We start from the raw sequence: 13,709 nt of genomic DNA, 5'->3' as shown, positions 1-13,709 counted from the left end.
TAAATCCCCAACCCTCCAAAATTCTTAACCATTTAGAGTGCATACAGTTTCATTCTATCCTGATGTTTGCAGACTCGTTTCATATAGTCCTTCGACGAATTAAACCAAGTACCTGCTGAGGTTGGGTTGTAAAAATAAATAAAGATGTAACTCATAGTCGTAAGTAGTTTGGCGATGATGTTACTGTTTATTTGCAAGCTAATACAATTCTGTCTCAGTTTTTCTAATTTTTGCTAGTGTCATTCTTGGTTTTGTTGTTGTTTGTGACTGTGTCTTGCTGTATTACTCATTTGGCCGGAAGCTTGCAGTAAAAAACTTCAGGCTGGCTTCTAATGCATAATCTTTTTGTTGTAGCTTCCCAAATTTGGGAAGTATAGGTATACACCACCATGGCCAGCTTATTTCTTCTTCTTCTTTTTTTCTTTCTTCTTTTGTTACTGGAGTTGAGCCTCCAGCTTCTCACTTACTAGACACACATTCTAGCACTGAGCTGTATCCCTGGCCCTTTTTTATGCTTTTTATTTTGAGGCAGGGTCTTACTAAGTTGTCCAGGGTGGCTTTGAACTTGTGATCCTCTTGCCTCAGCCTCCAGTGGGGATTGCAGGCTTCAGCGTCAGGCCTGGCTTTCTTCTTGGTTCCTGTTGGTTGGCTGCTGTGTTTGTACTGTGTGAAGTTAGCCTTGTGGTGCCCATTCTCACCCCCCTCTTCCTTTCCTTCCTTTGCACACAAATGCATTAACTCATAGGTGGGCCAGAGTTGTAGTTTGAGAAGAGGCCCTTCGTTTGCCCTGTTCTAGGGTGCACTTTCCAAGAGAATATTTGGATGCTGGGGATACTCTGTGTCTCTTGTGGTCAGTATAGTAGCCACTATTCATACTTGGCTATTGAGCACTTGAAATACGGAATCTGTGAGTAGAGAGAGACCACATTGTACGTTGAAGTTATATTAGATTCACATTTATGTTAACTTGAGATTGATTTACTTTTACTTTATTTATATGGGTATTTTGCCTGTGCAATGTCTGTGGAAGTCAGAAGAGAGCAGTGATCCTCTGGAAATGGAGTTATAGACAGTTGTTAGCAGCCAGATGGGTGCTGGAAATAAACTCAGATCCTTGGGAAAGGCAGTTAGTGCTTTTAACTGCCGAGCCATCTCTATAGCTCTGGACGAAATTCAATTTAAACGCCACATGTGGCTAATGGATTTATTGGCTATTGAAGATATAAATTGTAAAACATTAGGATAGTCTCAGCTATTACTTGATTTTTTTTCCCTCAGTTAAACTGAAATTCAGTAGTATGCACGAGGGCACATGGTGATGGTGGTCAGTAGTTGTTTATTTCCTGTGCTGGTTGGTTTCAGTCACCTTGACACACTTGATGTAACCGAGAACAGGGAATCTTTTTTTTTTTTTTTTTTAAGATTTCTTTACTTATTTATATGAGTACACTGTAGCTATCTTCAGACACACCAGAAGAAGGCATCAGATCTCATTACAGATGGTTGTGAGCCACCATGTGGTTGCTGGGAATTGAACTCAGGACCTCTGGAAGAGCAGTCAGTGCTCTTAACCACTGTGCATTGCTCCAGCCCAAGACAGGGAATCTTAGTTGAGAAAACACCTCAGTAAGATTGGTGTAAGCAAGTCTATAGGGCATTTCCTTGATTAATGATTGCTATGGGAGGCCCCAGCTCACCGTGGGCAGTCTCATCCATGGGTGAATAGTTTTTTTTTTTTTTTAAGATTTATTCATTTATTATATGTACACTGTAGCTGTCTTCAGACACACCAGAAGAGGGTATCGGATCTCTTTGCAGATGGTTGCGAGCCACCATGTGGTTGCTGGGAATTTAACTCAGGACCACTGGGGGGGTGGGGATTTAGCTCAGTGGTAGGCCCTGGGTTCCGAAACAAAACAAAACAAAACAAAACAAAAGAAAACAAAACTCAGGACCACTGGAAGAGCAGTCGGCACTCTTAAACACTGAGCCATCTCTCCAGCCCAGGTGGATAGTTCTCAGTAGCATTAGAAAGGCTGAGGAAAGCCATGGAGAACAAGCAAATAAGCAGCCTTCCTCCATGGTCTCTGCTTTAGTTTTTTTTTTTTTTTTTTTTTAAGATTTATTCATTTATTATATATAAGTATACTGTCACTGTCTTCAGATATATCAGAAGAGGGCATCAGATCTCTTTACAGATGTGGTTGCTGGGAATTGAACTCAGGACCTCTGGAAGAGCAGTCAGTGCTTTTTTTTTTTTTTTTTTTTGGTTCTTTTTTTTCGGAGCTGGGGACCGAACCCGGGGCCTTGCGCTTCCTAGGTAAGCGCTCTACCACTGAGCTAAATCCCCAGCCCTCAGTCAGTGCTCTTAACCACTGTGCATTGCTCCAGCCCAAGACAGGGAATCTTAACCGCTGAGCCATTTCTCCAGCCCCTCTGCTTTAGTTTTTACCTTCAGCTCTTTGTCTTGATTTTTTTCACTGATAGAGTATGACCTGAAGGTTGTAAGCTGAAATAAATAAACCCTTGCCTATCCAACTTGCTCTTGGTGGTTTTTTTGTTTTTGTTTTTGTTTTTTGTTTTTTGTTTTTTGTTTTTTTTTTAAGTCAAACCTTAACTAAGACATTTACCATTCTTGTTTGTAGACAGCAGCTGGTATTCCTACTTGGTGTGAGCAGCTTGCAGCTTTTTGTTCAGAGTAACTGGACTGGACCTCTTGTCGACTTGCACCCTCAGGATTTCTTGCCGTCTGTTCTGCTTGAGAAGTTCAGTGAGGTATGCTTCTTGGAGATGGTATATGTAGAGTCAAGTGTTCTAAGTAGGAGAGTTAACAGCTAGGCAGTGGTGGCCCCACCTTTTTAATCCCAGTACTGGGGAGGCAGAGGCAGATGGAGCTCTGAATTGGAGGCTAGTCTAGTCTACAGAGTGAGTTCCAGGATGGCCAGGGCCATGCGGAGAAATCCTGTCTTGAAAAAAAACAAGACAAAACAAAAACCAACAACAGAAAAATTGGAGTTACTGGTAGGTAGAAAAGAGGTGACTTTGTGGTTTGCCCAAACTATTACTAAGAATGCTTGTTCATTGATCTCCTGACCTCCACACATACATGTCAACTCACATGAATATACATGCACACATCATAGCACATGTTTATCACATGCATGTACATTTGCATGCATACACACAAAGAATATGTCTCCTTTGCACTCAGCACCTCATTGATAGAGTAGACACGATCATCGTCACAGAGCAGAGCCTCTGGCTTTCCCTAGGTCTTGATTTCTATCTTGATTCAGAGGTTATGGGCCCGAGGCTGGCGAGGTCCCTTCCCCTCTCTTCTGGTGGGTTTGCAGCCTCCTCTGTTTGAGTTTTTCAAATAGCAGTGTCCTTTTCTGTTTCAGTGGCACTGGGATTTGACCTCATGGCTCAGCAGGTTAGGTAAATACTCTGCCACTGAGTTAAACTCCCACTTCTGATCCCACCCTTGTGCTCTGATCTCAGAAAGCCTGGGAGTACTGCATTAGAAGGCCCTATGTCATCCTGAAAGCATCTTCTGACTCCCTCCTTTGGACCCAACCCCGGAATTGCTGTCAAGGGCAATGTTATGATGGCTGTTTTGTCTGACTTTTGTTACTCTATTAAACTGCTTGCTTGTTATTTGTGTCTAGGGATTTTAGATAGAAGACAGTGATCTGAAATTTGTGCTAGAACAGAACATATTTCTCATCTCCCTCCCTCACGGTGAGTGGGGTGAAGATTCTTCCTCATAAAGGCATGTGTGACATCTTCCTGCACTTCACCAGAGTGACTTGGACCTTAGGAAATATGCATGGGTAAGCCAGGAGCTCCAGCCTAATGTGAGGAGCACAGGCTAGCCACCTGAGTCCCAGTCTGATGTGAGGAGCACAGGCTAGCCACCTGAGTCCCAGTCTGATGTGAGGAGCACAGGTTAGCCACCTGAGTCCCAGTCTGATGTGAGGAGCACAGGTTAGCCACCTGAGTCCCAGTCTGATGTGAGGAGCACAGGTTAGCCACCTGAGTCCCAGTCTGATGTGAGGAGCACAGGCTAGCCACCTGAGTCCCAGTCTGATGTGAGGAGCACAGGTTAGCCACCTGAGTCCCAGTCTGATGTGAGGAGCACAGGTTAGCCACCTGAGTCCCAGTCTGATGTGAGGAGCACAGGTTAGCCACCTGAGTCCCAGTCTGATGTGAGGAGCACAGGTTAGCCACCTGAGTCCCAGTCTGATGTGAGGAGCACAGGCTAGCCACCTGAGTCCCAGTCTGATGTGAGGAGCACAGGTTAGCCACCTGAGTCCCAGTCTGATGTGAGGAGCACAGGTTAGCCACCTGAGTCCCAGTCTGATGTGAGGAGCACAGGTTAGCCACCTGAGTCCCAGTCTGATGTGAGGAGCACAGGTTAGCCACCTGAGTCCCAGTCTGATGTGAGGAGCACAGGTTAGCCACCTGAGTCCCAGTCTGATGTGAGGAGCACAGGTTAGCCACCTGAGTCCCAGTCTGATGTGAGGAGCACAGGCTAGCCACCTGAGTCCCAGTCTGATGTGAGGAGCACAGGTTAGCCACCTGAGTCCCAGTCTGATGTGAGGAGCACAGGCTAGCTACCTGAGTCCCAGTGTGGTTTGAGGAGCACAGGTTAGGCATTTATTTCTTGAGTTGTTCTTTAGTTTTTCCCCCCCTGGGTTTTGCTGTGTTGCTGTAGCTGGTGTTAATCCTGAATTCCTGGGCTTATGCCACCTCCCTGCCTCAGGCTCCTAGAGAGCTGGGATTACTTGCGTACACCGTCATGCCTGTTTTGACTTTTATGGATCTGTTTCCTCACTTTCTAAAAAATATATTTTTACTTATGTTGTGTGTGCGCGTGTGTGTTTGCGTGTATGTGCATGCCTGTGTTATCAAGACATTGAATTATCTTCCTTTATTATTTCTTCCTTACAATTTTTTATTCTCCTTTCTAAGAATTTGTTTTTATTTTTGTGTAGGAGTGTTTTGCCTGCATGTACGTGTGTGTATCATATGCATGCTATCTGAGGAGGTCAGGAGAGGTTGCTGAATTCCTTGAAACTGCAGTGACAGATGGCTGTGAGACGTGATCTGTGTGGTGGGAGCCAAGCCCAGGTCCTGTGCAGGAACAGCAAGTGCTTTTAACTGCTGGGCTATCTCTGCAGCCGTTTTCACCTGTTTTTTTTTTTTTTTTTTTTTTTTTTTCGGACCTGGGGACCGAACCCAGGGCCTTGCGGTTGCTAGGCAAGTGCTCTACCACTGAGCTAAATCCCCAACCCCTTCACCTGGTTTTTGAGTCACTCTTTCTCTGGAGCTCATTGGTTTGACTAAAATGACTGAACAGGAAGTTACAGATGTCCTCCTGTCTCAGGGTCCTTAGCACTGGGCATTTGGCTGCTTTCCCCTGCCTTAGGTGTTTTCTTTTTTGCTTTAGGTGGGTGCTGGGGATCTGAGGTTATATCCTTATATTGTGTAGAAAGCACTTTACCAACTGGGCCCTCTCCTCAGCCCTGAGCATTCCCCTTGGGGGTGGGGTGGGCTTCCGTTCATTGTAGTTTTTGGTCTGCTCACTGATGTGTAATTTTCATTGATGGAAATTAGGGAGTAGGGATGGGCTACATAATAACCTTTGCCATGGAGTGAATCCTAAGTGAAATGTAATTATATACTATATATCAAATGCTGTTCATGTAGGGTTACTTCTTGGTTTGAGACTGGCTCTCACTGTGTAGTCCTGGCCATCCTGGAACTCATTCTGTAGATCAGACTGGCCTCATGGTCACAGGGCTCTGCCTGCTTCTGCCTCCTGAGTGCTGGGATTGAGTGGATGTGCCAGTGTACCCGGTGTAGACTTACTTCTTACTGAAGTGGAATTCTGTAGAAGTGTAAAGTGATAGTGCTCATTCATTCTAGCATTTTCTCCGGTTCCCCTCCCCTTCCCTTCCCTTCCCTTCCCTTCCCTTCCCTTCCCTTCCCTTCCCTTCCCTTCCCTTCCCTTCCCTTCCCTTCCCTTTCTTTCCCCTTCCTTCCTTTCTTTTTTTTGACACAGGGTTTTACTTTGTTGTTTAAGTTGCCATCAACCTTTGACCCTAAGATCTAGCCATGACTTCTTTTTTTGACAAGTGTAGACGAGGCCCTGGACCTAAGCACATACATTCACCTGTTTATTGCTTGGAGGCCATGGGACCTGGGAGAGTGGAGCCAGTGAATGGGGTGGACTGTTGTGCAGTAGCCTGCTTTATTTTGTGCATCAGACAGTTTATACTCTGGGGTTAAGAAGAGTCACATAGAGGCTGGAGAGGTGGCTCAGCAGTTAAGAGCACTGGCTGCTCTCCCAGAGGACTTGGGTTCAGTTCCCAGAATCCACATGACCCCTCACAACTGCCTGTAAGTCCAGCTCCAGGGGTTTCACACCCTCACATAGATGTATGCAAGCAAAATACCAATGCACGCAAAATAAAAATAAATAAGTAAGTAAATAAATAAAGAGTCACATAAGTAATGTGTGCTGTCACTGGGGCAAACTGCATATGGCTGGCAGGCCTCATGTGGCAAAAGCATATTTTTCTGTGGAGGCGTGTAAACATCAGTAGCCAGTTGTAATGAGTAATCTGAAATAATCTGAAGTGAAGTCTGCTCTGCCTGGGAAGGGCCCCTCACATGACTTCCATTCTTGCCCTGTCTTGTGACATCCACCTATTTAAACTTCTAGACTCAAGCAGCCTTCTTGCCTCAGCCTCTGGAGTATTTAGAATTATTGATGCGCCCCATCTACTCAGTCAATTCTTTTTTTTTTTTTTTAATGTTTTGGTTGAGTTTCTGTTTCTCATTTGTGTGGCTGACTGACAGGGCAGGATGTGTTTGTAAGTCTCTAGTGACATTTGTAAGGCTGTGATGATGTATAGTGTTTCTTCCTATGTAATTAATGAATGGTCTCATTTTAAGCCTGAATTAATTGAAATATCTGTATTTATTATGTCGTATAACTGAGTAGTTTCTTAAGTTGGACAAGCCTTACACATCTTTTTCAGGTCAGAGGACTGGACGCTAGTATTATGGCCCTCCTCATTCTAGATGGTGAATCAGTCTACAGCCTCACTTCAAAGCCCATACTGCTGCTAATAGCACGCATTATCCTGGTGAACATCAGACATAAATTAACAGCTCTCCAGGTAAGGCAAGGGAAGGGTCTGTGGGCGTTCCACACAGGTCCCCTTGTGCCTGTGAACATCAGACTGATGCTGCCTGGGTCTCAGTATATTTTGTTTTCTGTATCTTTATTTTAAAAGTCTTCCTGAAAATAAGAAAAAATATCGTGAGATTAATCTGTATAAGATGAGATTGTACCGAGATCCTTCTTTACTAGGAGAAAGAGAGAGCGAGAGTGTGCGCATGTATGTGAGTGTGAGTGTCCATTTGTTGGGTCTTAACTAAAGCTTCAAAAGCACCATTTGTGCTCTGTTAGAAATTTGAGCTAATGACACTCAATGTCAGTGAGAATGGAAGGAATCTGAAGTCATGGCTCCTGGTTCTTTGTGCTGGATGTAGTAGAGCCTTTGTTGAGTGTCTTCTGTGTGCTTTCTTCAGGTCTCATACACAGCAGTGAGGACAATCAGGCAGTCACACAGGAGGTTCATAGGCTCTTGCAGAGCTCTATGGAGAGGTTGCCAGCTGTGGAGTGTGTGGTCCTCATGGTGAATGCTTGGCTTTACTGTGGGTCGGCCAGTGCAGTTCCAGTATGAGTTCCAATAAAGCTTTGTGGCTGGGCATGGCATACGCCTTCTTAGCACTCAGGAGACAAAGGCAGGTGCATCTCTGGGTTTGAGGCCAGCCTGGTCTACAGAGTGAGTTCAGGACAGCTAAAACCATACAGAGATACCTTGTCTTCAAAAACTGAAGACCAACTAAAAATTACTTTTTTAAAATGAATATGGGTATTTTGTCTATTTATGTCGGTACCACGTGTATGACTATTGTGCTGGATCCCTGAGATTGGAGTACACAGGTAGGGGCAGAAAAGTTGGGATAGTCAGTCTCTGCTGGGAAGCTGCAGCACTTTAGAAGCTGTGTATTTGTTATGTGCAGCTGAGCAAGGAGTCAGGGTTATTGAACACAGCTGAACAAGGAGGTAGGCTTAGCTGATGTCAGTAGGAGCAGTCTCTGAAGGGGAGCAGTCTTCAGGCTCTAAGCCCGGCTGTGGAAGCCCGGCTGTGGAAACGCAGGAGAAAGCCACCGTGGATGTTTTTTGTACGCAGTGTCAGCAACTCCACCTGGACCTGGGAAGGCTTTGTCATTTCTCTGAGCCTCATATGGAGACGGCCTTGCCATTGTCCATTAGCTCTAAGGCACTAGAGTCCCTGACGTGGCCGTGTCCATGTCAGACAATACACATTCACTCAGGATTTCACATGCTCCATGTTAGTGTGCTTCACATGCATGTGTGGTACCTGCAGAGCCCGGCCAGAAGGTTCTTAGACACCATGTGGTGCTGGGAGTCCAACCCAGGCCCTTTGGAAGAGCCGCTAGTTCTCTTAATTTTGGAGCTCGCTCTCCAAACCCCTCCCCTTTAGTGGGATGATGATTTACAGTAGCCTCTCTTTTTATAAGTTTACTTTGTTTTTAATTACGTGTATGTGTGACTCTGTGTGGGGTGTGCAGGTGAGTGCACAGGCTGCAGGAGGCCAGAGGCCTTGAGTCCCTTTGGATTTGGGATTTATCTGAGGCTGTAAGTCACCTGATATGGGTATGGGGACCAAGCTTGAGTGCTCTGTGAGAGCAGCAAACACTCCTAAGCGATTCACGATCCCTTCAGCCTCTTTGTGATTCTCTCAGTGATGCTATAATACTGTTTCTCTCCTAAATGGTAAAGAGTTACCTGAGAAGTACCTCGCCTGGAGCGAGTTAGGCAAGGGCTCCTCTGTTCCTCCAGCCCTCTCACTAAGTTGTCCAGCAGGCCCGGAACTCACTGTGTAGCCCAGGCTGGCCTTGAATTTTGATCCTTCTGTTTCAGCCTCCCAAGAGTTCAGATCTGTTATACTAGGTTTATATGAAAGACACTCCTTAATCAGATGAGATATTAAGTTCAAGTAAAAAAATGTTTTGATAACTAAATCTTGCTACTAAAGTAGGAAAATTAGTTTCTTACCAAGTCATGTAACATAATTCAGGGTAACAGGTGTTTTTTTTTTTTTTTTTTTTTGAGGTGGGATCCATGACTGATTAATTTAGATGTCCCAGAATATACTCATTCTTAGTATTTTAGTAACCCCTTTAAAATATGTATTATGACTTGTACCTATATAATATAGGCATGAGTACATACAGAAGAACATAGAGATTACTAACCTTTGTTATGACCTTTTCTAGAGAAAGGTGAGGATGGGGCAGTAGACAGAGACTGTGTTAGATGGGGTATGCACAGTGCCTTTGTAAGTGTGTGTGTGTCTGTGTTAGCGTTTGGTGTCTTCCTTCATTGTTTTCCATTTAATTTTGTTTTCTGTTTTGGCTTTTGAGACAGGGTCTGTCTATGTAGCCCTATATGTCTTGGAATTCATTACATAGAGCAGGCTGGACTTAAACTCAGAGACCCACCTGCCTTCTTAAATGTGCCTGGCTTTTCCATTTAATTTTTGAGACACAGTCTCACTGAGTCTGGCTTAGTGATTTGATTAGGTTGGCTAGTAAGATCCAGGCATCCATTTGTCCCACCCACCACCCCCAGTAATGAGGGTGCAGATGCGAATCAGTTATACTGTTAGGGCTTCTTATTCTGTCGTCGTCTTCATTGTCTTCTTCTTTGCCTTCCTCCCCTCCTCCTCCCCTCCTCCTCGTCTCCTTTCTATCTCTCTGATTCTCTCTTTCCTGTGAGTGTATGTGTGTGTGTGTGTGTGTGTGTGAGAGAGAGAGAGAGAGAGAGAGTGTGTGTGTGTGTGTGTGTGTGTGTGTGTGTGTGTTTGTGTGTGTGATGATGAGTTGACCCTGAGGGTCCTCATGTCCGTGCAGCAACTGCTCTTACCTGTCGTGCCGTCTCCTGGCCCTTGTTGTCTTAAGGAAGAGGTATTGGTCAAGCACAAACAAATAGGAGTGAATAAAGAAAATGCTGCCTGTGCTCCGTGGGTACCCTGTGTTGTTGGTGCTTGGGTTGTGAGGGCAATGGAGTGCCAAGGCAGAGAAGGATGCTTGTCATAGTCATTTTAAGGGTGATAGTCATTTTAAGGGTGATGATAAGTCTGCAGTACCTCAGAAAGCCTATGGCTAATGAGGACATGCTGCAGGTTTTGATACTGTTGATAACATCATGGATGATCAAGCTTATCAAGGGATACGTTTCTTGAGTGTAAAAATATTCCAAAAATTAGTCTCAGTTACTGTAAAGTTTTCCCCAGGTATTCCTTATTTCCGCTTATGTAGTGCTTTGTTCTAGAGCTTGCCGTGGTGGACTTTGAGATATGTGAATATTCACCAACAGTTGCTGGAGGAGCGGTCACCACAGCTTTTTGCTCTTGCTGAAAACTGTATTGATCAAGGTATGTAGCAGATTCCAAAGTTCCTTGCTCACTTCTCATTGTATGTGTGCAGACACGTGTGTGCGTGTGACGTGTTCATGGAGGTCAGAGGACAGCTTTGCAGTTGACACTCCTATCTCACCTTTGTGGCATCTGGGAGTCAACCTCAGGCTGCCCGGCTCCCACAGTGAGCATCCCTACCTGCTCGTGTGTTTTTGAGACAGGCTTTGCTGTGTAGACCTGGCTGGCCTAGAGTTCACTGTTTTTTTTTCTAGGTTGGCCTCAAACTCATAATCCTCCTGCTTCAGTCGGCATTATAGGTGCCGGCTGCCCTGTCCATGTAGAAGATGTTTGTTTGATATGCAGGTATCCCATTTTAATTCCTGTCTGAGGGTTTTCACTTGACTATATCTTTTGACTAATAATTATGGCTTCCTGTTTCAACTTGTTTCTTTTTCTTCTGGATGGGTTCCGCCATGAATTACCAGGTGCTGAGTCCTAAATCTCTTCTTCTTGTTTTCTGTGTGTTGAAGGCCAAGGCCAGGGTCTCACAGGTGTAGGTGGGCGCTTTGCTCATAGCAACATCTCTTGCTCACCTTTTTTGGCATTTTGAGTTCTAAAAAACATAGCGCCAGGCATGGTGGTACACACCTTTAATTCCAGCACTCGATACACAAAGGCAGGGAGAGCCCTGTGAGCAGCTTGTTAAAAGCAGCTTGTTCTGCATAGTGTTTTATATAGTCAGACCCTGTCTCCCCTCCCACCTCTTCCCTGAGACAGGGTTTCTCTGTGTAGCCCTGGCTGGCCTGGAACTCACTCTGTAGGCCAGGCTGCCTTGAACTCACAGAGCTCCTTCTGCCTCTCCTTCTAAGTGCCGAGATCAAAGGTGTGCACCACCATTCCCCTGATTATGACCTTGTCCTTAAAAAACAAAAAGGATGATCAGTTTTGTCTTTATTACCTGCTCAGACAGTAGTATTCTAGGTAGATCATTATCGTCCATCTATCTGTCCGTCTGCCCCGTCCATCCATCCGTCTATAGAAAGGGTCTCACTACATAGACCAGGCTGGTCTCAGACTAGAGATCTGCCCTCTTCTGCCTTCTGAGTAATGGAATTAAAGTACTGGAATTAAATGGCATGTGTGCCACCATGCCCAGGTAGGCTACTATTATTTTCATCACAAATTACATAAAGCTATTTTAATATTTTCTTCCTTTTTTTTAGTATAAGAAATTTTATTGGAAACAAATATAAACTTCATTTATTATCATTTTTTTTTTTTTTCCGGAGCTGGGGACCGAACCCAGGGCCTTGTGCTTGCTAGGCAAGCGCTCTACCACTGAGCTAAATCCCCAACCCCATTTATTATCATTTTTAAAAGGCTTAACTAGAGCTGGAGTAAACTGAGATAAATTATACCTGGATTAGGAAATTACTCTTTTTCCTTTGAAGAATCAGAGGAAAGCTTAATTTTAAAGACATTTGATAGAACATGTTTTACTGAGGATGGCAGTGGAAGGCACTTTTACATCTGTCTTATTGTTTTAGTAGTTTATAACATTAAACAGAAAATGTCCTAAAGCATGAAAGAGAGGCAGATTTCCCAGAGTCACAAAGCAGACACATTTGCCAGGGCTCCCTGCTGCTCTTGCTGCCAACCCCTCACATTCCCTAGGGAAGCCTGCGAGGAGAGGACGTTGGGCACCTGTCACTTGCTTTCATGCTCCCTTTGCTTGTAGAATGGCTTTTCTTACAAACATTGCCAAATATGGCTGGAGAGATGCCCAGTGCTCTTCCAGAGGGTCTGAACTCAGTTTCCAGGACCCGGTGACAGCTCCCAGGAGAGCCAGTAGTCTCTTCTGGACTCTACAGACATCTACTTTGATGTGCGTAGAATCACACACATGTATGTGTAATTAAGATGAAAAATAAAATCATAAAAAAATTACCAAACCAAGTCTCTAGGTGTGAAGGAGTATTTGAATATACATGTACTTGAGGTTGGTAATGAATTTCTGATTTACAAAGCTAGGATTTGATTTTGGCTGTGCCTGGTTCCAAGGCCCATATCTTTCATATTCTGAGTATAGTGTGGATGTGACTGTGTGTGCAGATGTGTAGGGAGTCAAGGGAATGGTGGTTCCCATAGCTCTGGTGGAGGCGCAGGGATCTGTCTGTAAATGAGGCAGCAAACAGTGACGGCAGGAATCTGGATTTGTTTTTGGAGTCTGTTACCTTCAAGGGTTTATCTGTATATTAAGAAGTAGGCTAGCATAGAGTGGGAAGGATTGTAGTATACATAGTAATTTCACTCAGCTAGGTGATTGGCTAAAACTAACTTCCCAACTTTTGTTTTAGTTCGGACAGCAATCTGTAAGCATTTGCTAATGTAGATAAAATGGACATATATACACGATTTAAAAGGAAAGCAAAGAATTACATCCAGTCAGTATAAAAATCGGCTTATTTGTATGTTTGTACCAGGTCTTTGTTTTTTGAGGATTTTAGGTAGTGACAGCATGTGGGATAACTGAGAATAAAACCACACGAGGTTAATTAAGTGTTGTGTGTATCAACAGTTATTCTGCCCTGAAGCCTGTACCTGACTTGAGATAGCTGATTAATATGGTGGTGTGGACCTGCTGGACCAGCGATTGAAACAAGATAATCTCTTGAGCCCAAGATTTCTATCCTAACTAGGACAACATAGTGAGCTATTGCCTTAAAGTAACAAACCAAAACCAATTCATTTGCTTTTCTGTACAATAATACATATCAAATGTATCCAATTTATTTTTAAAGTTTTTTTTTTGTTTTACTTTTTATGTGTGGGAATTTTGCCTACATGTACGTACCTGACCCACATGTGTAAGGTGTACGTCACCTGACCCACATGTGTAAGGTGTCCTCACAGGCCAGAAGAGGGCATCGTATGCCCTAGAACTAGAGTTAGATGGTACTGAGCTACCATAGGGGAACTGGGAATTGAAAATAGGTCCTTTGGAAGCAGCCAGTGTTCCTAACCCTGACGATATATTTTTTTTTCTTTTCTTTTTTTTAAATCCCCAACCCCCTGACGATATTTTTTTAAGTAACAAAATTAAACAAGTTACCTTTTTTTTCAGTACTTGGCTTGCATGGTTCTACTTAGAGCAGTGCCTAGAGAAGAGTAGTGAGTAGTGCC

The 13,709-nt window shown here is 44.1% G+C and overlaps 1 protein-coding gene across 8 annotated transcripts in view; it reads left to right on the top strand.

Moving 5' to 3' along the window:
- The window catches only part of Ttc27 (tetratricopeptide repeat domain 27), a 143,530-nt gene that overhangs the window by 2,118 nt on the left and 127,703 nt on the right, over positions 1 to 13,709 (top strand). For all 8 annotated transcript variants that reach the window (XR_015621710.1, XR_015621709.1, XR_015621713.1 and 5 more), the window contains 3 exon segments: positions 2,646 to 2,775; positions 7,050 to 7,190; positions 10,442 to 10,544. Coding sequence is in view for 2 of the 8 variants with exons in the window: in NM_001106706.1 (NP_001100176.1) it covers positions 2,646 to 2,775; positions 7,050 to 7,190; positions 10,442 to 10,544 (374 nt within the window). In the remaining 6 variants the exon portion in view is untranslated.

The sequence above is a fragment of the Rattus norvegicus genome, chromosome 6 (genome assembly GCF_021556685.1).
Source record: "Rattus norvegicus strain SHRSP/BbbUtx chromosome 6, alternate assembly SHRSP_T2T, whole genome shotgun sequence".
Classification (NCBI taxonomy): domain Eukaryota; kingdom Metazoa; phylum Chordata; class Mammalia; order Rodentia; family Muridae; genus Rattus; species Rattus norvegicus.
Note: the sequence above shows the minus strand (reverse complement) of the source record. Positions and strands in the feature narration are given on the sequence as shown.